The 24500-nt window shown below is 40.7% G+C and overlaps 1 protein-coding gene across 2 annotated transcripts in view; it reads left to right on the forward strand.

The window, feature by feature from the left end:
- chd7 (chromodomain helicase DNA binding protein 7) overlaps positions 1–24500 on the forward strand; it is an 83514-nt gene that overhangs the window by 30944 nt on the left and 28070 nt on the right. For both annotated transcript variants that reach the window (XM_088310667.1, XM_088310668.1), the window contains 9 exons: positions 5216–5667; positions 15243–15387; positions 16537–16668; positions 17793–17858; positions 20023–20078; positions 20672–20786; positions 21380–21463; positions 21559–21696; positions 23434–23555. In XM_088310667.1, the coding sequence (XP_088166793.1) occupies positions 5216–5667; positions 15243–15387; positions 16537–16668; positions 17793–17858; positions 20023–20078; positions 20672–20786; positions 21380–21463; positions 21559–21696; positions 23434–23555 (1310 nt within the window). The remainder of the gene's footprint in view (positions 1–5215; positions 5668–15242; positions 15388–16536; positions 16669–17792; positions 17859–20022; positions 20079–20671; positions 20787–21379; positions 21464–21558; positions 21697–23433; positions 23556–24500) is intronic.

Raw genomic sequence — 24500 nt, forward strand, 5'->3', positions numbered from 1 at the left:
AGGACCGACCGATCTTCTCCTTCATCTACTCCTACTTACTATGCCACATGCATTTGCAGCACAAAGCAATGTATCTACCCTGGTAAAAGCCACATACTAAGAAAACTAAAAAAAAAAAAAAGAAAAAGTATCACATTCATAACGCTCTCTCGCACCATCCAGTGTTTGTGTCTCAAACAGGAAAAAAGTCTGTGACCCAAACTGGAAGTGTTTTTTCACCAATTATTGTTAGACTAAATGATTTCACCAATATTTTACAGAAAACCATAAAGGTTTGTATGCAAATAAATACAGACGTAGAATCTGAGACTCGAAGATTGTAGATTTGTTTTCTTGGCAACCAATCAAAGGTAAAACGCATGGCTACCCGTTTGCAAAGTTGTGAAGCACGGGAGACTTGATATTTTACTTGAATTTAATCGCACTTGAAACATAAAGCATAAAGTGGAAATTTGGAGGGATATTGTAATAATCCTGACGTGCGGATGGTGCATTTCTGACGTGTCAATGACGTGAAGTCACCTTTATTAAAATCGGAGGGCCCCTTCCTTCTGCGCTGGTCACACCTCCTTAGCCAATCACAGGCAGCCACCACATTCTCTGCAGCGATCCGGTTGATAACAAACACTCACTGTCACACACATATAGTCAATGCTGTTTGTGTGTTCTGGGAGTTGTCGGCGAAACGGGCGTCCGTGACAGACTGAGAGGTCTGTTAAAGACTCCTACATTGACAGACGAAAACCCACTTCCATCAGTGCTTAGTCAGTGATTTTTAAGGTCTCTGGTAATTCGTCAGCAAAACGTCGCAAGAGTCGTTTTTCCATGCTGTCACCAAACCCCCCCCACCCCCCCCCCCCCCCCCCCCACCACCACCACCACCACCACCCACTGCGTTTTTGCCTGAGCAACCGCCAAAGCTGCATTCCACGTGGCCTGCCGTTACCCATCTGCTACCTAGGGAGTCCTGCAGGCCAACATTGATAGGATGACTCCTATCAGGGTTTGGCTGCCGGTGTCCATCAACGGGCTTGGGAATTGCTGTCATGTTAGGCACCTTACGGCCGCTGCTCCGGTCATCCTCCTTAACAATGGAGACATAGACCATGGCCCATTTTGATTCATTGTTCCCCACCGCCCCGAGACTTTGTCTTAAGTTCTGCCAGAGGTGATACTCGTCAGATGTTCACATCTACCCTCTTTCCTTAATTTTCACACCAGTTTAATCTACAAGGAGGACGCCACACTTCCCTTAGTTTCTGCTGTGCGATAAGGGTGAAAACTCAGATATTCTACAATAGTTTGAAGCATACATTAACACACACACACACGCTCACCACCAACGAGGCGTTACGGGCGAAGCACAGACCTTTCCATTCAGGAAGTACAGCTTAGTTTAGGCCGCATCACAGAATGAATACAATCTAAAAGGAAATGTAATGAGTTTTTTTTTTTTTGGGGTATATGTAATGAGTAGAAGTATAAAGTAGGTTTATAAAATGTACTCCACTTAAGAATAGATATCTAAAATTTCTACTTAAGGTAAAATATGTTTGTCCATTACTTGACACCTCTGGATAGATAGAGGAAAGAGTGTTGCTCCCTCATTGACTCCTCATCTGCCACCATTTCAACGCTGCAAGAGTTAAAACCCAATGTTCATCTCTGTCAACATTTCTACTGGTTGCCGGGTGTTTATTTTGATGAATTTGCATTAAAGAATCTCTAATAAATAGAATCTCATTAATCAGGTCGTCATAATCTATTTTTAAGGTGGTTTTCTTTGACCCAGCATGATGGCGCTGTTGAACCCAAATATCTCTGTCCCTTTCTCTATTTCTTTTCTCCCTTGTTTATTCCTTTCACCCCCATTTTGTCTAGGTGGCTCTGTTTACGTGTGTCAGCAGGTGTTTGTGTGCAGTGTTTAGTGTGTTGTGTGACCTTGCAGCGCTTGGGTGTGACGTGTCTTTGTGCATTAGCTTTCGCCTGATATAAGTGGACTTGGGAGTCATAGCACCTCCCACCTCTCCATGTGAAGCTCAACCATGCCGTGATAGTGTATGTGTCGATGCTTCTGTGGCATTTTACTTGTTAAATTTGCTGATGCTCACACACCCTTCAACATATTTAGGCACACCAACGTTCACTTTTTTTTCTTTCCTATATAACATACAAACACTCTTAGGCCTAATCTCCTCTGCATGAATGGCATGCGTACTTGCGAACACACACACACTCACTCTTCCTCACTGTGACTTTTTGAAGTATGGAGATAATTTATTCGTGTCATGATGCCTGATTTCCCATCTGCTACTGGGACCCTGAGCAGCTGGAGGAAGAAAGAAAGGAGGAGGGAGCATGGAAGAGAGGGAGGGGGGAGAGGCAGCTGGAGTGGCTCTCAACAGCTGGTAACCAGTTTCCTTTCACAGAAAGCATATATTGGAGCAATAAGGAGGAGGTGGTGTCGGGAGAGGGGAAGAGGATTGAAATTGCAGGAGTGCGAAAAAGGAAAAATGAGGTGTCAGCCAGTTTGTTTACTAAGGTTAGAATGTTGGTGCTGAAGAGGGGGAGGAAATGATAGCACCCGGGAGTATGCCGCACCCATGTGACTCCATGTGTGACTGGGTAGCAAGGCTTGAAATAACTTTTTTTTTTCGGGAGCAGTTTTGCTCATTTTTGAGGTTATGCTTATTTTGAGGAACAACTTTAATCTCAGAGACCTGAAGCTAAACATATAAGAACTAGTGCGGAGCAATATGGAAAACAAATTCTATAATTGTATATTACGGCTGGATGTCGATTCAGATTTGCGAAATCGCTTCGATTCACCAGGGCCCGATTCAATATTGCGGCCTGGAGTAATGTCCGATACCCATATCGTCAGATTCTGATATCGTCCTGTACAATATGAGCAGGAACGATACTTGCTTTAATGTATTTTTTTGTATGAATTGTTAGAAGAGACTTGTTCAAGTTGTACTATTACAAAAAATAAAAATATTAAGCAACTGTAGAAAATTCAACTCTAAACTTGAGAATGTCTTGCACTGGAATAAATGTAATGAAAAGTACATTAAAGCAGGGCCTAGACTGTTTTTGGATTGGTTGTAAACTGGCGTGCTCAACTTTTTTACTTGGTTGCACCAGTGCTAGAATTAGGAAGATTTATAACTGAATCACTTTCACAGTGTTGGCAATTTACAGACATTCACTTCCTGAACAATTTGTTAGTTTGCCTAATTTAAAATTCCATCAGGAGCATTAAAGCACATGGGATTGTTTTATTCTATATTTAATATTTATTGCTTCAAAGAATAAATCACTCACAGAATTATTTAATCAACAGTGACCTTTCAACAATGCAAATTGCACATATTCGAGCACATGCATATTTTTAAATAAATGCACTGATGGTAATTTTCTAGTGCAGATATTCTCAAGCACCAAATTAGAGTGGTTGTTTTTCAACTCATCTTATCAATACTCACCTAAATAAAAGCCCAGATAAACAAATCGGATATACTGTATTGTACATAGACTGGGCTTTTTGTATAATTTAAATGTACCGTGATTTGAAGCAAGCTGTCAATTCCCTTAATGCGCCAGCATTGGAGAAATTCAGACTCAGTAATTGTGGCATTCAAAATCGATATGTAGTGTCCATCAAGCGATAAATCAATATAGTTATCACGACAGGCCTACCTTCTGGAAAATCCCGCTCCCGTCTGCTCCCGTGAATCTTTTCTCCTATACCATCCCACTCCAGCAATAATCTCAGAAAAAAGTCATTGGTTTGTGTTGACTTTGTGGGGGAAAAAAGTGAGAGAGTAGACTCTCTAATGCGTGGTAGATCTTCTCTCGCAGAGGCAAGCGGCGTAGTGTTGCCAGAAACACACAACACTGACAAAAACAGAGACAATACTAACGAGCACAACACCGGGGCGACCACTCGTGTCTGCGCCATCTCGGTAAAAGTAAGATGTGTGTTATACTGTTGCAGAGTCTGTTTTTGTTTTTTTTGCCCTTGTGAATGGTGCCACAACTGTAAGGAACACACATTTTTTTTAGTTGAATGACTGAGAATGTGAGTTTCTACCATTTAAATAAATAGGTATTTTTTTTCCTGCTAAAGCCACACACTTTATTTTGCTGTTGCCTTTGACTGTTATTTAATGATTGAGGCTAAGGAAGCATGACATCTTGGTAATTTAACAATTTATTCATTAACCCAGGGGCGTCAAACTAATTTTCGTGGACGGGCCGTATCATAGTTATGGTTTCCCTCAGAGGGCCGTTATGACTGTGAACCCATATAAATGTTATGATTGCCTTACGTTATCGCATACACACAAAAAATTGATGGAAAGCCAGTTTTGAAATCAGAAGCCAGTAAGTAATTGTATGTTCAAAAATTCTTGAATTTATTTTAAAAGAGGAGAATTGGTAACAAATAAATGGCACTATCTCATATCTCAATGTTGTTAAAAGTAACAAAAATGTTCAAGAGGCAAGAATTTGACATACATGATTTGCCCTTGGCGGGCCACATAAAATGAGGTTGCGGGCCAGCTCTGGCCCCCGGGCCTTGAGTTTGACAACCATGCCTTCACCAATCAAGAGCCTCTGCAGTGTGTGGAAGAACAAGACTCATCCACAACTATCGAAAACCTCCTCGTCATGCTGATCACCAGCCTGGTCATACACTGTGGTGGGATGACAGCCGGTTCTTCAACTAGCTTTTGTCATAAATCAGGCAACGTGGTTGTGTTGTCGCTCTAGCACAAACAGTTAGCCCAAGAGCGTCCCGCAGGTGTTCAGTGGAGTTGAGCTCAGGACTGCTGCCAAGTCTGTCCATTCTCTTCGCCCCCAAATTCTGCTGTAGTCTCCGATGCTCCCCATAAATGTCATTTCGGCTAATAGTTTAGTCCTTGACTCTGGAGATTTTCACTCTTCGCAGAACCTCCATGGGATAGCTTTCTGATTAAGAAGATGCAAATTGGATTGTTCCCAATATCATACATGCAGCTGTGATACAAACCACGGGTCGTTTTATAAACACGGGGCTCCCTGTTTACAATGTAGGCTCTATCCATCTTTCTATGCGCTGTCAGTGGCATGCCTCAAAAGTACGTTGCTTCCTTTTTCTAAATGATCGTCACATTTTTTCTTTTGCATCGCTTGCGATTAACTGTCATCTTTTTCTTTGGCCCTTCAGCATTCCTCGTTGGACCCATCTGCCGATGCCTCAGTGATGGTTCCTGATAGACTGACTGGTGCTGGTGACGCTCGACAGCCTGTCAGCACAGAGCAGTCCACTGACCAGGAGAGTAAGCCAAAAAAGAAAAAGAAAAAGAAAACAAAAACAGAAAATGGAGAAGAGGAAAGAAAAAAGACCATGACAAAAGTTGAGGATGACATCAAGGCAGAATTTCCTTTAGCTGGGTGTGAGCAGGGTGCTGGCACAGGAATTGGAGATGGAAGCTCCCCACCTGTTGAAAAGAAAAAACGGAAAAAGAAACCAAAGGATAAGGCTGAGGGCATTGAGGCCAAAGAGCCTAAGACCCCCAAAATGCCTAAAACACCCAAGACCCCCAAGACTCCCAAAGAACCCAAGGAGAAGAAAGTCAAGAACACCACCCCCAAGGCCAAGATGCCCAAAAAGTCCAGGTAGGCACAGCATCACTGGTCATTGGGTATTTGCTAATGTGGACGCACAAGATTCATTTCATCGCACCAATTTACTTGTGAAGCATCCTAGGAACTAATTTTTGGAACAACTGAAGCATTGGATTCATTTTTAAAACGGTGTGTGATGCAGGCTTTTAAACGATCAATTAATCCCGTTAAACCATGATTAGATTTTGTTTATTTTTTGATGCAATTGATTACATGACAACCCCTTTCACAACAGTCGAATAGAAAATAGGGGTGTCGAACTCATTTTTGTGGACGGGCCACTTCGTAGTTATGGTTTCCCTCAGAGGGCCGTTCTGACTGTGAACCCATATAAATCTATGACCACCTTACGTTATCACATATTCAATTCAATTACATTCAATATTGATAGAAAGCCGCTTTTTACATCTAAAGCCAGTAAGTGATTGTTCAACAAATTTTCAATTTATTTTAAAAGGGGAGGATTGGTAACAAATAAATGGCAATATATGTTGTGAAAATGTGCTAGAAACAGGAAGTTCACGCAGATGATATAACCTTCGCGGGCCACATAAAATGAGGTCGCGGGCCTTGAGTTTGACACCTGTGGTGTAAGGCAACAATCCTTGTCATACCGAGGATCTCTGCATACTTGGGAGGTCAGCACCTGCGGATTCAGCGTTTCTTGGATATTTTTCAAAATGTTTTTATTTTTTGGGGGGGGGCTGACCCCATTTTCTTCATAGAACACACACATTGGTGGTTTATCCTTCTTTTTTTTTAAATGAATTTAGGGGTTATTTTTTTTTCTCCCATGTGTTTCAATGGGCATCACTTATATGCAGATTTTTGCTATTTGCAGGCCTGCCTGCTTTCTATCTATATCACAATCTCTGTATTGTGTTTGTGATTTTGTATCAAAAGTGACCTATCCCGCAGTGGGCTCCGAACTTTGACAAGTCCTGCTTAGTAAGTGCTGTCTGACACAGAACAATGAAGATTTTCACGCATTTTTCTTTTAAACATATAAACAACTGGGTTTTCTGTAAAAGAAAACATTTGTGGAGCAACACAGTTGGAACAAGGCGCTGACTATGCAGCGGTGATGGTACGGCCTCAAATCCTGAGTAGGTGGGGCTGGGACGGCATAGTGATCATGACCATTACACAAATAGCGATCACACACATCAAAATATCATGATACAAACTATAGTGTGTTACAGCTTGATGGACATTTTTAAATCCCACTACACAGCACCACATTGGCAAAGGAAGGAGTCACAGGTGCCTCTCAAGCAATGCAAAGCTCTGGGGCGAGATTGCGAACATTCTTAAACCAACGCATTAATTTTATTGTACTGTAGAAAGTAGATCAGCGAGGTTGAAAGTGAAAATAACCTTTACATTGTCTAAATCAATTAAAAAGAATATTTGATTAATTTCTCCAGGACTGTTAACTAAACCATTGAGGCTGGAGCTTACTTACTGCTTACTGCAGTATTTCAAAATTCAGCCCCAAGGCCAGCTTTGTACCGAGGTTCGGTACCAATGGTCTGGGTTTTTGCTAAAACTATTGCTAACTTGGTTGAACGGCTGTCACCAAATCCACAGACTTACACATCAGCTATGCCAACTAGCCAACGCCTGCTCCTTTTTGGCTCATATTGGAAGCTGGCTGTGTTGTACAAGTCCCGGTCCTGACTGACTGTAATGATTATTTTGTCTTGCGTTGTTTGTCCACTTACTGGCTGTTGCGTGTGTGCCGGTGTAAGCATATTCTCAATGCTATTTTGCTCAGATGTAGCTGTGCGAATCTGGCCCGCTCATATGTAATCACAACGCAAGAATGGTTCAAATCCCGTTCGATATGAGAGCATTATATCTCGTAGCCGGGTTGTACAAATGTTTTGTGCCTCTCTCAGAAACTGAGCTATTTCTGTTTGTTCAAACAACACACCTGCTGATTTGCCTGAATATGCGTTTTACCAGTCAAAATGAAAAACTACACCAAGGCTTACTTTGTGATTGGATGGCTGAGGATGTAGAGGCTGAACTTGTGCCTCCCAGCGTGAACGCTTTCCGCTCCCACGACACGAGACAAGGCTAAAAATAGATCATCTTCCAGGCTCACATATACACTATTGCAGCACAGAACGATCCCGGAGTGAACAAGGTTGTGTTTGCTGTAACGTCGGATCCCATCAATGATTTTGATCATTGCTTTTGATAGATCGCACAAATTTTGACATTAGTCTATCACGATTTTGTATTAAATGCAAAATCACGACCGATTCCGATGCACTCGATCAGATCAGTGTAATTTCTAATAAAGGCATGTCCAGCTTGGGTCCTCGAGGACTGCTATCCTGCCCGTTGTAGATGTCTCTCTCATGCGACACACCTGATTCAAATGATCAGCTCATCAGCAAGTTCTAAAGAAGCCTGATAATCAGAAATCCCTTTATTGTCATTGTACTCAAGTGTGCAACGAGATTAGAGAGCTCCCCTCTCCAGTGCAATACAGCAATAATTCGGATAGATATATAAATTAGATAAATAAGAGAATAGTCAGTGCAATGGAAAATGATCCGGAGAATTTGAATCAGGTGTAAAACATGCAGGACAGCACCCCTTAAGGACCAGATTTGGACAGCCCTTGTCTAGTAGGTACATACATTATGTACAATTTGTGAATGCTTTGTGACAAGGAACCATCCAAGGCGAGCATTGCAATGTTAAACTACCACCGTCTTTTATGGAATGTTGTTGTTTTGTTTGTCGACTCATTTTAATGTCCAGTATCTTCAAATGGTGTGTGGTGTTGCTGACATTTTGGGTCGTAGAACATCAGCAAAGGCAGAGATGCGACAATTTACATGTTCAATTCAGAGGTGGTTTCATTGTGAAAATGGAAACTTGATCGGACAGAGGAATGTCAGGGCAACCCCCAATTTTCTCTCTCCCTTTCTCAGCCTTCAGTCTCACTCCTTTTCCTTCTTTTTCTTCCTTCCTTACGGTCTCTTTTATCCTGAGGAAGAGGGAGGGCCAAAGCTGCCAGCAAGGGTCAACGCTGGGGGAGGTGGGCTTATGCGAATGCATGCATCGGCCACTGGCAAATAAAGGGGGAGGGGCAAAGGGGTGGGGTAGGTTGCAAGCGACGCGATGAGGGGGCAGACATTTTTTGTGTGTGTATTGGGGGAGGGATTATTTTTTTCTCTTTGTGGCAGAAAATGGCGCCTAATTATAATGAAGGCCATGCTGCTGACCACTCCACAGCCACAGATCGGTGTGGACAGAGGGGGTGGGGCAGTGAGTGAGTGAGTGAGTCTGCGTGCGTGTTGGTAAACTAGCTATTATCTGTTTTCAGGCTTTCCTCCATCTTGAGTGGCGGCCTGCAGCTCCCAGGTTAATTTAGCATGATAATGGCTGCCGGCCATTCACTGCTACTCTAAAATGGTGAACCAACATCAGCCAACCATCATCCCTTTATTTGTCTTTTGCACCTCAATTTTACTGCCACTGTTATCGCTTCTCTTTTCTCCATATGTTGGGACTCTCCTATTTTAGATATTTTTTTTCCTGAATATCATATAATTTCATTGAATTGACATTTTAAAAAAGTTTGAATGGATAATATATAATTTATATAATACCCCAAACTTTGAGCCAAGGCACCCAATTACATAAGCAATACTATGTCTCACAGCACACTACCAAACAAACTTGTCACAAAAAGTATGATCACTAAATTGAGATGAGATGAGCTTTATTTCACTCACAAACTGACGGTGTGTTTAAATTGGACATAGCTGACAATACTTTTAGGAATCCATGACTTGTTCTGTTGTGTGAATGGCAACCGGATAAGGATACACAGGTATTTGTCTCTGGAAGTATAAGCTAATCTAATATTACAATAACAAGCAACTATGTTAAAGACGTCAAATATAAGCAGTGTTGGGAGTAATACGTTCCATAAGTAACATAATACATTAATGCTTTACATTTGGGCAATAACGAAGTAATATAACAAGTTACCCTTAAATTGTTAATGTTACAGTTGCTGAGCCTCGTAACGCGTTACTAGTTCAGGAACATAACACACATTTAATTACATAATTTAAACAAGAGAGCAATTTTTTTCTTTACTTACAAGGTAAGCTCTTTACTAAACCAACTACCACAATTAGAATATATTGACTCACTGGGAATGCGATGTAGCTAGGATGTATAGATTGCCCATTACACTTCTTTCTAGCGGTTTGTTTGTTTTTACACTATGGTTTGGATGTTTGTGATACCAATCACACTCATAAACTAAAGTGCTAGATGTGTACTCAAAATATAAGCAGGAACAAACCTGAGTAAAAAGCACAAGTAAATTGCAAAGAGAGAAGAAGAAATTATTAGAAATTATTTTAATTAATTTTGTGCCATCATGCTGTATGTAAAACTGTGGTCATTCTGATTGGCTGTGTGCCATCAATATGCAAATCCATCTGCCTCAAAGTTGAAGACATTCAGTGGCCGAAGACGTCACAGGAAGGCGTTTATTTCCTTTTTTTTTTTTTTACCTTTAATTTTCAGCTCAAATTGCACCTTTTGTAGTAAAGAGAATTTGAACTGACTGAACTTGTATTTTGTTGGACGAATTCTCAGTTATACGTCATACATCACTAGTGAATTTGAGTGTTGCTTTTGCCCTTTTTTGTGGTGGCTCCAAAACAGACTGTGATGGAGGAGTACAGGACTAATTTGACGACTGCTATGTAGAACTAACTCAACATCTGTTGCAAGCCATGCTTTGTCAGCAACCTCAAGATGTGCGTCCTATGTTGGGCATTTTTTAGATTGAAGTTGGGTCTGTGATTCCCAAGAACTTGAAGGTCTCGACTCTCCATGGTTGACACAGGGCAATGTAAAGGGGGTAGCTGTGGCGAAGGATGTTTCCTGAAGTCCACGATCATGTCTCCAGTCTTCAGCTTCAGATTGTGCACCAGAACACCAGCTGCTCCACTTCCTGTCGATACGCAGACTTGTCACCGTCTTTGATGTGCCCGATGATTCTGGTGTCGTCTGCAAATTTGAGGAAATTGACAGCTGGGTGCACTGAAGTGAGTCAATTTGTGTAGAAGGAGAAGATCAACAGAGAGACGACACATCCTCGAAGGGCCCTAGTGAGGGTGGTGCGTGTTGATGTTGTCCATTCCAACCTCAACCTGTCAGGAAGTTGTGGATCCACCAGCAAATGGCAGGGGAGTCACTGAGCTTGAGCATGGAGGAGAGGAGTTCTGGGATGATGGTATTGACCGCAGCACTAAAGTCCACAAACATGATCGTCGTGTAGGTCCATGTGCTGTCGAGGTGCTCCAAGATGTAGTGCAGCTGCATGTTGACGGCGTCATCCACCGACCTATTTACCCAGTCGGCACACTACAAGGGCTCCAGCAGCACTTGTATAGCGCTTTTCCACCTATTAAGGCACTCAAACCACTTCACACTGACTTCGCATCTACCTACTGATGACATAGCATCAGGAACAACTCTGGGTTTAGTATCTGGCTCCAGGATACTTCACTATGTTCACAATCAAAAACAAATCCTCTCAGTTGGGAAACGACCACCCTACCACTGAGTCATACTGCCCCTCATTTCGGTGGTCCGGCATAAGGCATTCAAAGGACTTCATGACCACAGATATCTGAGCGACAGGCCTTTAGTCATTCGGTCCTGGTGTTGCCGGTTACTTTGGGACTGCGATGACGGTACACTGTGAGGAAAGATGGGACCTCACACAGGTCTAGGGATCTGTTGATCTCTGTGAAGACTGTAGCCAGCTGGTCATAGCAGTCACCTCATCCAGCCCTGCCGCCTTCTTGATCGTCTCTGCTTGAATAGGACTCTATCTCGTTCATGGATCCCCCATCTTCTACCATCTAAGAAGAGCATTTAATTGTTCTGCCTTTAACTAAATGTCAATGTTATAGATAGATTAAATTATAGTTATAATTAATATTTTTTAGACAAATTAAGTCAAACTGAGTGTTTTTTTTTCTCACTTCATACTAGGATGCTACGGCACCCCGGTTGGAGGTTCCGGGTCTACACAAATGATGTTATGTTTAAATCAGGGGTCTTCAATCCTGTTCCTCGAGGGCCGGTGTCCTGCCCGTTTTCCACCTCTCCCTGGTGCAACACACCTGAGCGATTGTTATCTAGCTTCTGCAGACCTTGCTGCTTATCTGATCATTTGATTCAGCTGTGTTGCAACAGGGAGAGATGGAAAACCTCAGGACACGGGCCCTCGAGGAACAGGATTGAGGACCCCTGGTTTTGATGCTTATAACCAGTTGTTGCTAACTGAAGGAAAATCAGGTGTTTTGCTTTGCAGAGTCAGCTCAATTTGCTCCTTTGACCTTCTCTCTGCGTCCTGTTTGCCTGCACCGCCTCTCAGTCTACTTGTCTCAGGAAGTACAACTATAAATAACCCAGCTCTTAGCTGCCACACCCTTCCCTGTGTGCGCTCGTGTGCGTGCGTCAGTGTGGTGGGGATTTTGTTTGCAGTATACACACACATTCTGGCACCTTGCTGTGCGTGCGTGCGTGTGCGTGCCATGAGGGCACAAATGCAATTTATTTAAATATATATATATATATATTTCACCACTATTGTTGGTGTTTTCTGTTGCCAGAGTGAATGTATGTAGGTCATAGTATCTTTAAATCAGCAGGTGTCCATTAACTGTTATTTTTTTCCCTTCGTGATAAAGCTTCTGTAGAGCCCCACATTTTACTACAATTTTGGGCTCGCCTTCATTCCCCTCCCCTAATTTGCTAGGAAAATGTCTGCTTCATGCACTCTTCACTCCTTAGATGGCCAGTATTGGTGAATTCTGTGTAAGCCATGGATATAAATGTTAATGAAAAGATGCATGTAGAAAACCTATAGCTGGGCAATTAATCAAAATGTAATCATGATTTTGATTTTGGCTTCTCATGTTAATAAAAATAATATATACATAATTTATACTTGTCAACTGGCTAATTGTGACATATCTCTTTAAATTTTGGTCCTTGAAGATATGTCTTCAGATGAAAACCAACATTTTTTTTCATTTATTTAAATACGCACAGGCCTAGTTTTGCTAATCTGTACGTTCAAATAAAATTCCCGCTGGACCGGACTGTAATGATCACGGTTTGGGCCCCTACTTCAGCCCGACAATTACATCCTTGCAGCCACAGGATCGATTTTGATATCCGTAAATATAGTGCATCCATAACACTTGAATCCGACAATCGCAAAGCTTTGGGCATGTTGCACATTGCTCATGATGTTTACGCAGTGTAAGAAGTGTAGAAATGTATTTCCAGTACAAGACACATGTGCGCGGAACTCAGCTCATAATTTAATTTAGATCACTTAAAAATGTTGCTGTTGTAAGACTATAGTGGAACCTCGGATTCCGAACACCCCTTTCTTACATGCAATTCGAGTTATGCACAAATCTTTATAGAAAAATGACCCATTTGCCTTTTTTAAATATGCCAAAGAGTCTTAGCTTGGATGAACGAATGGTTGTTTCTTCTTGCGCTGTGTAACCATCATTGGTCATGGGTATATTGCATTGCTGTAAACTTGCTGTAACCAGGCTTAATATGTGTTGTTGCTGTGATTTTTACTAGACAAATGAGAAAGCACTCGCTGGGGATAGCCTGTGAGAGGCAATTAAAAGAAATGTGTAGCGTATTAATCTTTTCAATGACAATGTGACATCTCACTTTATTTTTTCTTTTTAACAGAAAGACAAGTTTCCCTCAAATAGGATGCCAAAATCAATCAATGAAAAGGAAAATAAACGGACAATAAGACGCACTTGAATCCGATTTTACTCTGTTACTCTGTCTTTTTCAGTTCGAAGATGTAGTCCCCTCCCCCTGGATATTGTTTATATATTTTCACCCAAACAGTGGCCACAAAAAGTAGTAATTTTTGCAACCTTATATTTTGCGTGACTTTTTATAGGTACAATTCCATTTGATCTCACTTCACTATTAAAACCCAATTGTTTCATTGTACAACTTTCAAAGTACAGATACAGTACCACAAACGCCTGGTAGGATTTATTGTGGCCTTCTAGAACCATGCAATTACATATTAATCAGCAACCCAAGAGTGAAGGACGTTTTAGCAGATAAAGTGTGATTGGTTGATATCAGAGGAACTTTGAGACGAAAGACCATGAAGGAGGGAGAGAAGCTGCCAAGTTGAGAAGCGCGTGCACGTGGTGTGTGGCCAGATGGCTCCAGCGTGTGGCAACCAGCCAGAGGAACAGGTGCAGGTCACATGACCAGCCGTTACCACGGAGATGGTTATTGCTCTTGGCGTGAGGATGAAAGGAGAAGGGCCCCAGGGACAGCAAGGGAGTGGGCAAGCAGGAGGGACTAGAGGAGAGGCACAGAGCAGGAGAGGGAGAAATGCACATCCATGCTGTGATGCAGAAGGGCAGGCTGGGAGATACAGTATGTCATTTGTATTGTTTCGGATGATGAAACTCGGTGCATACAGTTCTCGCCCAGTTCTGATCTCAAGTGTTTGTCGATGTACTTCAGATTGACACTTACCTTGTTCTTTTATAGCCTCCATGTCATTCAACATCATTTGAAAGTAAGTGAATAGTAAATAGTTCAAATTTAGTTTACCTCTTTACAGGAGCGTGTCTGTATTCGTTACATACTTGGCGTCCACACATTCAAATTCAAACTATTGAAGGATATCTGGGAGGTGCATTGTGGTCACCATGCCAGTCTATTTTAACTTATTTCTGCAACTTATTTTTGTTGACGTGTTACATCTCCTAGTCAAGAGCTGAAGTTTCTGAGATTTGACGGATTGTACAGTGAAGTAATGTGCTTCTCAGTGGAAATATGCAAGGTAGTTATACACTTCAAAATCCTGTTGACGAAAAGTTCAAATGTACACCCAACATATTCCTTTTTGCCTTTTGTATTAGTTTAAGAAAAAGCCCTCCTCCACTACAACTGATTTTGAATGAGTGCAGTGCTGCGTGTGCACATGCTGAAGTGTATGGTACATGAGTGTACTCTGCACTTCCTGTATAGTTCGTGTACACTAAACTACACTACACACACATGCACACACACCCTGCTTCTCTTTCTTTCCATGCCAGAGATTAGAGGAAGCATGGGAGCCTCTCAACCTCACCCCTCCCTTTTGCTCTCTCTCTCCGGGCCCTCATGTGCTTCCTCTCTGCTTGCATCTTTCCATCTTGCTCCCTCCACCCCCTTGCAGTCTTTCATCATATTAACCCCCTGTGTTCCAGAGCCTGAGGCACACTGATGATTTCTAAATGGGTAAATCAAACATGGCGACTGCCCTGGGACTGGCACACACACAAGCGCACGCACACACACACACACACACGTACTTTGTACATGCCTTGGTAGTTAAGGGCCATAGACTAGCCTAAGTGCAACTGTATTATTTCTTTTGTTTATAATTTTTCCATAGAAATGTTTAACTTTTTTTTCCCCTTTCTCCCCCACCTCCACCAATATCTCTGTAGCAATAAGAAGGCGGAGTCCGAAGATGGCGCCATTGCTGCCAAGAAGGATTCCAAGAGGAAGCGACAGTCATCAGTCAGTGAAGATGTGGAGGCGAAGTCTCCGCCTCCCTCGCCTATAGAAGATGAGGATGAGGATGGTGTGCAGGTACAGGACTCCTTGTAAACATTATTTAGAGTAGTGTGCATGTAGCACAAATCATACATCAACAAACCTTGTTGACAGTCCTTGCAGCTAGTTCTGAGTGTAAAATTCACATGCACCTCCATTTTATCCCTGATCAAACATGGCCAGTTGTGTCCATCCATTATCTGTACCGCTTCTCCTCACAAGGGTCGTGGGGGGTGCTGGAGCCTATCCCAGCTGTCTTCGGGCAGTAGGCGCGGGACACCCTGAACTGGTTGCCAGCCAGTCGCAGGGCACGCATAGACGAACAATCATCCGTGCTGACGCTCACACCAATCAACCTGCCATTCATGTTTTTGGCATGTCGGAGGAAAGTACCTGGAGTTGTATGGGAGACGATTACAAGGGCCTTGCGAACATTATTTCTAAACACATTGAAACAAATGTGTGTTTATAAACAGCTGAAAGTCCTTATTTCCCTTATCTCCCTTTATTGCATTATTGGTAACTAATTGCTTACTTTTGTTGTTAGTCAAATGGATCTTGTGGAACAGAATTTGGGTACACTTTATAACAAGTGCACACTAATAAGCATTAGCTAATCTTAGCTTTTGTAAATACTGAAGTCATCATTTATGAAGCTTGTTTCTGGCATGAATAATTCATTTGCATATACCATATTTGCAAGACCACAGGGCGCACCGTATTAAAGGGTGCAGTCTCAGTTGCGTGTGCTTTTCTGTATTAAGCTCATAGAAAGGGCACACCATATTATTAGCGCAGGTATGTCAAGACATGCCCCAGCGCTAAAACAATAAATAGTATGCATGCTAGCATGTGTTTTGACTGAGGCAGCTTTAAAAAGGCAAAACTGGGTTAGTTACGTCTTTAGCAGTCCCGCAGGTGCTAGAACAGATTTTGTGACAACTCAACCAGCAGTGGGTCAGACACATTGCCATTAAGATTATATGATCACACAATGTCACTACACTCCTTATAGTCACAGTTTTAAATCCAAAACCATCATTCGACATCAACTGAAGAACATACGAGCAAACCGTGAAACAACCAAAACAAGGAACAAAGAAATACAATTACCACAAAACGTGTACCCCTCATGCCATTCATATCATCGCAAAACCTTCACACCTCTCCTCTTCTGCACATCAGAAGCGGCGCTCCAGCCGACAAGTGAAGAGGAAGCGTTATACAGAGGACCTGGAGTTCCGAATCTCGGACGATGACGACAGTGGAGACGATTCACCCGCACCGAAGTCCCCATCGTCATCAACACAACTACAGGTACAGTCTGGGTGTAGCCTGGGAATCCCTCTAAATGTTACACATTTTTGTGCAACTACAGTAATGTGATTTTGAATGATCACCAATGGGGCTCTCCCAAACACTTTTTTTTTTTTTTTTTTGTGTCAGTCTTTATTAAGGATCTGCCGATACAGAGTCCCAATCCCATCCCTCGGCAATACCTAAGAAAAGAGAAATGTATATACATACATACCTTTGTGTATGGTTGATTTATAATCTCGTTGAATGCAACCAGTAAGGAACGAGTGCGCTTGTCACCAAATAATTTATACTCATTAAACTTCTATTTGAACTTATGTCATTTATGCATGTCACAATTGCTAACCTGTCTGTAACTCTCTCAACTCTTTGACAATGACATTCAGTGAAGCAGCTTTTTATTAGGCAAGACAGACAATGTTAGAAGTGTCTTTTGGCTTACCCTCAGTGTCCCTTTTGCTCCAAAGCAATGTTCCTTCTAATTTTCCATGCATTTGAGCACAAACTCCCTGAGCCTTCCTTAGGCTACGGTGAGCAACATTCACATTTTGGATGAACCGGTATCACACGTCCAAAACCTGAGATCATAATAAGTTATCCGATACAAGTATGTTACCCAAAAAATAAAATCAACTATATATCAAAATAGAGGACATCATTGAAGAGATTTGTGACATGGATAAGATGAGTTTTATATGAACTCAGTTTATACAACAAAAATAGTAGTATTTTACTGAATAGGAATGTGACGATTCACTCAATCCCTGATTTGATTTTCTGATTTAGATTCTATTCTTATTTTTTTTATTATTCTTTTTTTTTTTTTTTTTATTTCCTTTTTTAAATTACTGCAATGCTTTTCTCTGTGGGCTCGTGTGGTGCTGCAGCCATCCACAAACGCAATACACAAGCGAGAAAATGTTTAGTGCATTTTAAATGGAAACAAAACTTATACACAATGCTGATTTGTACTAATGCTATGCAATTACATATAAGAAACTAAAAGAAATACTTAAATACTGCACTGTGCTAATGAAAACAAAAATTGGATCATCTCCAGTATCTGACCTTGTCTATCCGTAATCCATTTTGTACATTGGGACGCAATTGTTTTTGGGTTTTAGGACGTAGGTGAAGCTGATGGGCCAGTTGTGGAGAAGATCATGGGCGTGCGTACCACCAAGAAACAGGTGAGCTTGATACAGACGCATACACACTACCCTGCACATCTCATAACCATGCAAAAATTACGCCCAAACATACTGGATGAATTATGGTTTTCTGCATGTGATTAGCCATTCCTTGGTTTTCCCAAACAAAGAGCACACGCAATCCGCAACTATGGCTAGGTTCACACTGCAGGCGAATGTGACCCAGGTCAGATTTATTTTTTGCTCGTATGCCACGTGTATCAGATTATGATATTTTTTGACAGTTTGAACATCTCAATTCTGTTTAGTTTTCAATTCTGCACTCCTCCACTTGGGGTATTGTACTCATGACCTGGGGAGAGCACTCCAACCTTTTCAGACTAAGGACCAGTGCCTATGATTTGGTGTTGCTTACTCTCATACCAAACGCCTCATCCTAGGGTGTGAATCATTCTACTGAGATTTAAAGGTGGAGAGGCTCAATGAAGCAAACAGAACCATATCTGCAAAAGTAGTGACTTAATTATGGCCACCAAACTGAACCACCTCAACATCTCAGCTGTTCCTAGAAATTCTGTCCATAAAGGTCATGATTGGTGTCAAATGGCAACCTTAACAAAGTCCAGCTCTCACTGGAAACTAATCCAAAATACTGGTGGCAATACGGACCAACTTTGACTCCAGCCATACAGAGACCAATCTGGCAACAGACAGGACCTCATGAGGGACGTGATCGAACGCCTCCAAGCCCACAAAGCACATGTATGCTGTTTTGGCGAAATACCATGGACCCTCCAGGACACTGTGGGGGTAGTTGACCAACTGTTCCACGGCCAGGACAAAATCCACATTGCTCCTCCTGGATAGGAAACGCAAAAATGATTAGACTATTGAAATCAAATTTTAAATGTAAATTTCAAACGTGTCAATTTGCAAGTGTACAGCAATTAAACTTGAATGCATTTTCTTTATACCATACTCCAATGTGTACACTTGCACAATATTGTTCAAATTATTCAAAGATAAAATACATTTGATTTGTTTGAATATTGTTTCCATTTTTTTTCTTGCTTTGTACAAAAAATGTCATTTGAATTATCGCAATTGAAATTATTACGAAAATAATATAAATCTCACACACATATAGCATATTATTGCAAACTTCCAGCATGTCGATTGACTACTTTTGCGCTCTAGAAAATGTGTCTTGGTCAATGTTTGCCGTGATTGACTGTTATTGCCTTCGGAAAACAATATTCCGCTCATGTTGTTTTTTTTTGTTTTGTTTGTTTAATAGTCTACAGGCTTTGGAGAAGTCACTAAATATACATGATTGTTTGTGGAAGCACGCATTAGCTGCGACGTGCTTTGAACAACTGAAGAAGCAAAACTGATTCTTTTATTTAATTTTATTTTTTGATTGATGAAAGTTCCAGCTCTAGTGTACACCCAACATTATTTGACACAGCTTGTTCTAAGCCTGTCACTTGGCTAACAAATTCATGCACATATAGTAAGTAGCCAACTTTGCTTTTGCCGGCTGTCTTGCCAATAGACTCTTTCTCTCACGTGCTCTCTGTCTCTCTCACTCACACTCTTTCTCTTTCTTTCTTGCTCTCTGGCACGCGCACATGCACACGCACACACAACTTCATTCAGATTTAACCCTAGGCTTGGCATACAGCCAAAACCACAACACGAGAGCAACGCCAGACACCAAGCTAGAATTTCCTCAGGCTGTATGTGTGAGTGTGATTGATGATTCATGGCATTACAGTAGTAGTGGTAGCTGCAGCATGGTGGAGTGTGTGCTTGTTTGTGGTAAATAAGTAATGGTTAATGAAAAAGCAGTTTCTTTCCAGGGTTTATGTCTTCTTTCTAACGCACCGAATAGGAATAAAAACAAATGTATTTTGAATAATATTTAATCCACCTTTCTGTTGATCTTTTGTTTGTGCTACCTTCTATGCATTTATGTGGATAATTATAAAATCATAGTTGTCTGAACTTGTGGCAGTTAGACTATTTAGAGTTAACTGACTAAAATGACAAGCAATTCAAAGTTAAAACTTAAGACAGTTTATTGTCACACAGAAAAACTTTCATATTGTATTTGTCAATTTTACAGTTTTTCAAAACACTTTCCACCTGTTCATCCATATTTTGTAATATGTTTGGCCATTATTTTTACCTTGCCTTTTAGCTGGAGTCGCTGGAGGAAGCGGAGGTTGAGGAGTTCTATGTCAAGTTCAAGGGCTTGTGAGTGGCACACTTGACATTTTTATTCTTCTGCAGTATTGAGACCTACTTTTCTCACATACTCTCTCTGGCTGCTCTGTCCAGTTTATGCGTTACATGCTTTTCAATTTCTCAGTTATATCATATTTTATATTGTGCTCCACCCATGTAACATTTTTTATGAAAATGTCAGCACATTTACAAAAACTACTTCCCATTTAGACTCCCGCATGTGGAAAACTGTATGATTTGTTAACACACTGCGGCACTAATGGCTTTTTGACATGTAACTATGTTGTGTATTGTTATTTTGCTTCATGTTTTCGTGTCATTAATGTAAAAATAATCAAGACCAGAAACTCAATTTGGACTTAACTCTCCAAGATAAATTGAACTGTGCAATATAGTATCAGATGAATTTCTAAATTTTTGCTAGTCAACCTCTCCCTTGAAAAACACCTGTATGTTAAAAACATTTGTTTCCCATCTTATTTTACACTCAAATTAGTGCTCGCATCAACCACTGTATAAAATGTTTGGTAAATTTTAAGTTTTTACTCGCCTGTGCCATTAAAACATAAAAAAAAAAGTGTTCCTTTCCCTTTTTTGTCCAGTTCTTACCTCCATTGTCGTTGGGCGGAGTTAGAAGAACTGGAGAAAGACAAGAGAATTCAACAGAAGGTCAAAAGGTTCAAGGCAAAGCAACTACTCAACACCTTCATCACTGAGGTGAGACATGAATCTTTTCCGACGATCAGCCCCTCATGAAACCTATTACTAGCATTGCATCGCTTGAGGTTGGATTTGTTCAATTCCAATTGATCAGTCCAGTTTATTGCCTGAAACTTTTTTTTTTATTCACACGTATGATTTAACTGGTTCATCTCCAAAATGAGTGTTTGCAGTCATGGAACAAATGAAATAATCCAAATAGTTTGAGTAATTGGGCGAACAGCATAAGAGTGAACAAACAATAATAGTGTCCCTTCTCTGCTTTCAGGGTCACTTATTGCAAATTCACTCGATCGCAGATTTTCATTTGTGAACATAACGCCATTTAATGTACGATAAGTGAGGGAAAACTGTTTAAAAATAATATTTGTTAAACATTGAATAGAGTTGCATTGGCAGGTTTTAGAACCTTGCGGTGTAAATGGAGCTTTTTTTTTTTTTTTATGAATTGTCTAATGTAATTTACTGACTGCACCACTTGTTTACCATTATACATATTTATTGTCCAGTTATATTTTGTCCCCTTTAGAAGTAAGGCCGCAATTGTAACCTAACTTCCATCGATAAAGTCGTTCTTGGTTTCTATCCAGATGGATGATGAGCCTTTCAACCCTGACTATGTGGAAGTTGATCGTGTCCTGGACATTTCGGAGAGCACAGATGAAAACGGAGAGGTACTTTGAGGTCCTCTTGATATTTTATATGGATCTGAAGCTCTCTTACGCACCTGTTCATCAAGCGTTGCCTCTCGTTGTTTACATGTCTTCAGCGGGTCATCTTATATTTGGTGAAGTGGTGTAGTCTACCGTACGAAGACTCCACCTGGGAACTAAAGGCGGATATTGACCAGTCAAAGATAGAAGAATATGAACGTATTGCTGCACGTACACCCAACACTAACAAAGTGGTAAGTCTTTCCTCATCTGGTTGATCACCAGATGAAATCACTGTGGTGCCGTGCCTTTACATATGTTTCAATAGGCATGTATTTTTTTTTTTACTGGCATGTTGCACACTCATTCACTTGCAGTGAAAATGTGAAGATTGCCTGAGGGTGAACCCGCAACACTCAGTCATCACGGCTCCTCCCAGGATGATGCCAGTGTTTGTGTGGGTTGGCCTCCTGCCTGCTCCTTCCTTCCTACAAATTTACAACCCTCTTAACTGCTCTCCACGGGGCCACGTTCTTGTGGTCTTGCGCGCACACACACACACACATACACACCCCCACACACACACACTCACACATACATGCCCCGCTCTTGTGGCCTGGCCAAACCACTAACAGTGTGTTTAATGCTGAACAGAAACAGCTGTCTCGTTGTGGTCTTTCTATAACTTATTCCTCAACTTGTGTCCATCGTTTATAATTACTGCCTACTGCTGCTTCTAAAGCGCTGTTGTTGCAATGAATAAAGTTGCAAAACATTTGATCCAGCGTTGCACCGAAAATTCGGCCGCTCAAAACTTTTGGCCCAAAAGTGTATTTTTGGTTTTGGTCCAGATGAGTTTTGTCACAGAAACAACACAGCCGAAACCAAATTTTGAGAAGCCGCCAGCATGCACCAACAACCGGCTGAATTGAGTGAAGTTATGGTGCCTTGACATTGGGAAGTGAGCCAGCCCAGAGCCAAAATTCACTCGCCGCACCAGCTGGCCATTGGCCAGGGAGGAGAAGGCTGCCTGGCCTCTGAGGCCTGCCTGGCTCTCAGGTGGCCATAAAAGCACACACATCACTCGGGAGGAACTAAAGAGCTTGCATTATAGCTGCGTTAACACTGCATTAAGTATTTTATTATTATTTTTTGTTAAATCAGATATTTTTCTACACTTACTCACATTACAAAAGCAATAGGGACTTATGTATGTCAACAGAATTAGTCTGTGAAGTGACGCATCCGCACAAAACATGGCGTTATGTAGCACAATGTTTAACGATGGCAATATGGAATGGCATGTTGAGGCTACTCATTTCTCTATTTGCAACTTCCAAGGTCCTCATTCCTCTGTTTACATGTTTGGACCTTTTCATGAAACCACCCTGGCAACACCCCTAACGCACCACATATTTGGAGTAACTCGTAAATATGTATTGAGTTTTCATGTTTTGCTAATGCGTTATGTTGAATGCAAAAGAAATATGCACAACTATCAACATATCTGTAGTTTCTTTTTTGCCAAAGGCATTTGACAAAATGTGTATTCAAGCTAAAATAGTCAAGGAATGATTGAAACAGATGATTAAGTATTTGAATTCAAGTGCAGATAATAATCCATTAAATAAAAAAAAAAAATCAATTTTGGTTTAACCTTAATTTAATTGCTGTCAGACGTTTGGATGAAAGATTGGTCAATGATACTGGTTACACACAGAAGCCTGATTCATGTCTTTTGTAGATGAATGTAACCACAATCAAATTTGTGAAGAACTTAATAAACAAATAACAAACTTACGAACTGGAGGAATTAATCATGTAAAAGAGTTTAAAATGAATTATTGATTAAAATTAATTTTTGAATTGTTACTGAACTTAACTATATAAGCAAATGTGATACTTGGGGACAAGCCGGGAGCCATCCCGGTTGCATGTTTGATGTAACATGCATTATAAATAACATTTATTTTTCCTTTCCTGTTTTTTAGGATCGGCCTTTGGCTGGTGAATGGAAAAAGTTGGAAGGGTCAAGGGAATACAGGAACGGCAACGCACTCAGGGAATACCAACTTGAAGGTCTCAACTGGCTAACCTTCAACTGGTACAACTCGTAAGTAAAACCAACTAAACAGTTTATTTCCTTTTGACAATTTCTAAATTTAAAAAATAACCTGGTATGATATTGATACTGTCAGGTAGTGCATCACTTATGTAGTTAGCCATGTCAATATTATATATATTTTTTTTAATTTGATGACTTTTAGCATTTTACCTGACGTGTTAGCGACAGTGTTAATCAGCCATGATCCTCAGCTTTGCAATGAAGTTACAATCAGGTAAATAAAACAATAAAAGGTCTTATGCCAATAATAAACCCGCTTACAAGTTAAATTGAATGGTGAGTCATTTGAAATGCATGCTCTCTGAGAGAGTATTATATTATTTTTGTTTGGTTTTGTATTCTTTTTTTTTTTTTTTATGGTACTTTTAGGTTACATTTTGTGAATAATGACTAAAGGTTAAAGTAATCACAGAATTGCTGCTTTACATGCGGCTACAGCACTACCAGGGGAGCATGGATGTATACTTTGCTTTACAATGTACACAACAACCGTGTACATTTATTTAAAAAAAAAAAAAAACATTACTACATGATAATTTAAATGGAATTTTTCCACTGTATGGTGTTGTATCTCTAATAATGTGAAATACATTTTCTTACTTTGATTAGGTAAACAGAAACATCAATAATTATTGATATCAACCAATATGAAATCCTGATACATTTTTTTCAGCCAAGTCATTCTGCCCTGTCTATTACCTTAAAATGTAATTACCGTATTTTCTGGACTATAAGCCACTACTTTTTTCCTAGATTTTGAACCGTGAGGCTAATACAGTGCTGCGACTTTCCTGTGGATTTTTCTTTCGCTGGTAGGGGCACTCTTTAGTTCAGAAAATGGGCTAAATAAATCTCAATTTTTATTTCATTTATTCATTTTTTTAATTTATTTTTTAACTTTTGGGTCTGTTCTGTTTTAATTAGCAAAGTTGT

The sequence above is a fragment of the Idiotropiscis lumnitzeri genome, chromosome 12, assembly GCF_059441095.1.
Source record: "Idiotropiscis lumnitzeri isolate Australia: NSW breed Sydney's pygmy pipehorse chromosome 12, RoL_Ilum_1.0, whole genome shotgun sequence".
NCBI lineage: Eukaryota > Metazoa > Chordata > Actinopteri > Syngnathiformes > Syngnathidae > Idiotropiscis > Idiotropiscis lumnitzeri.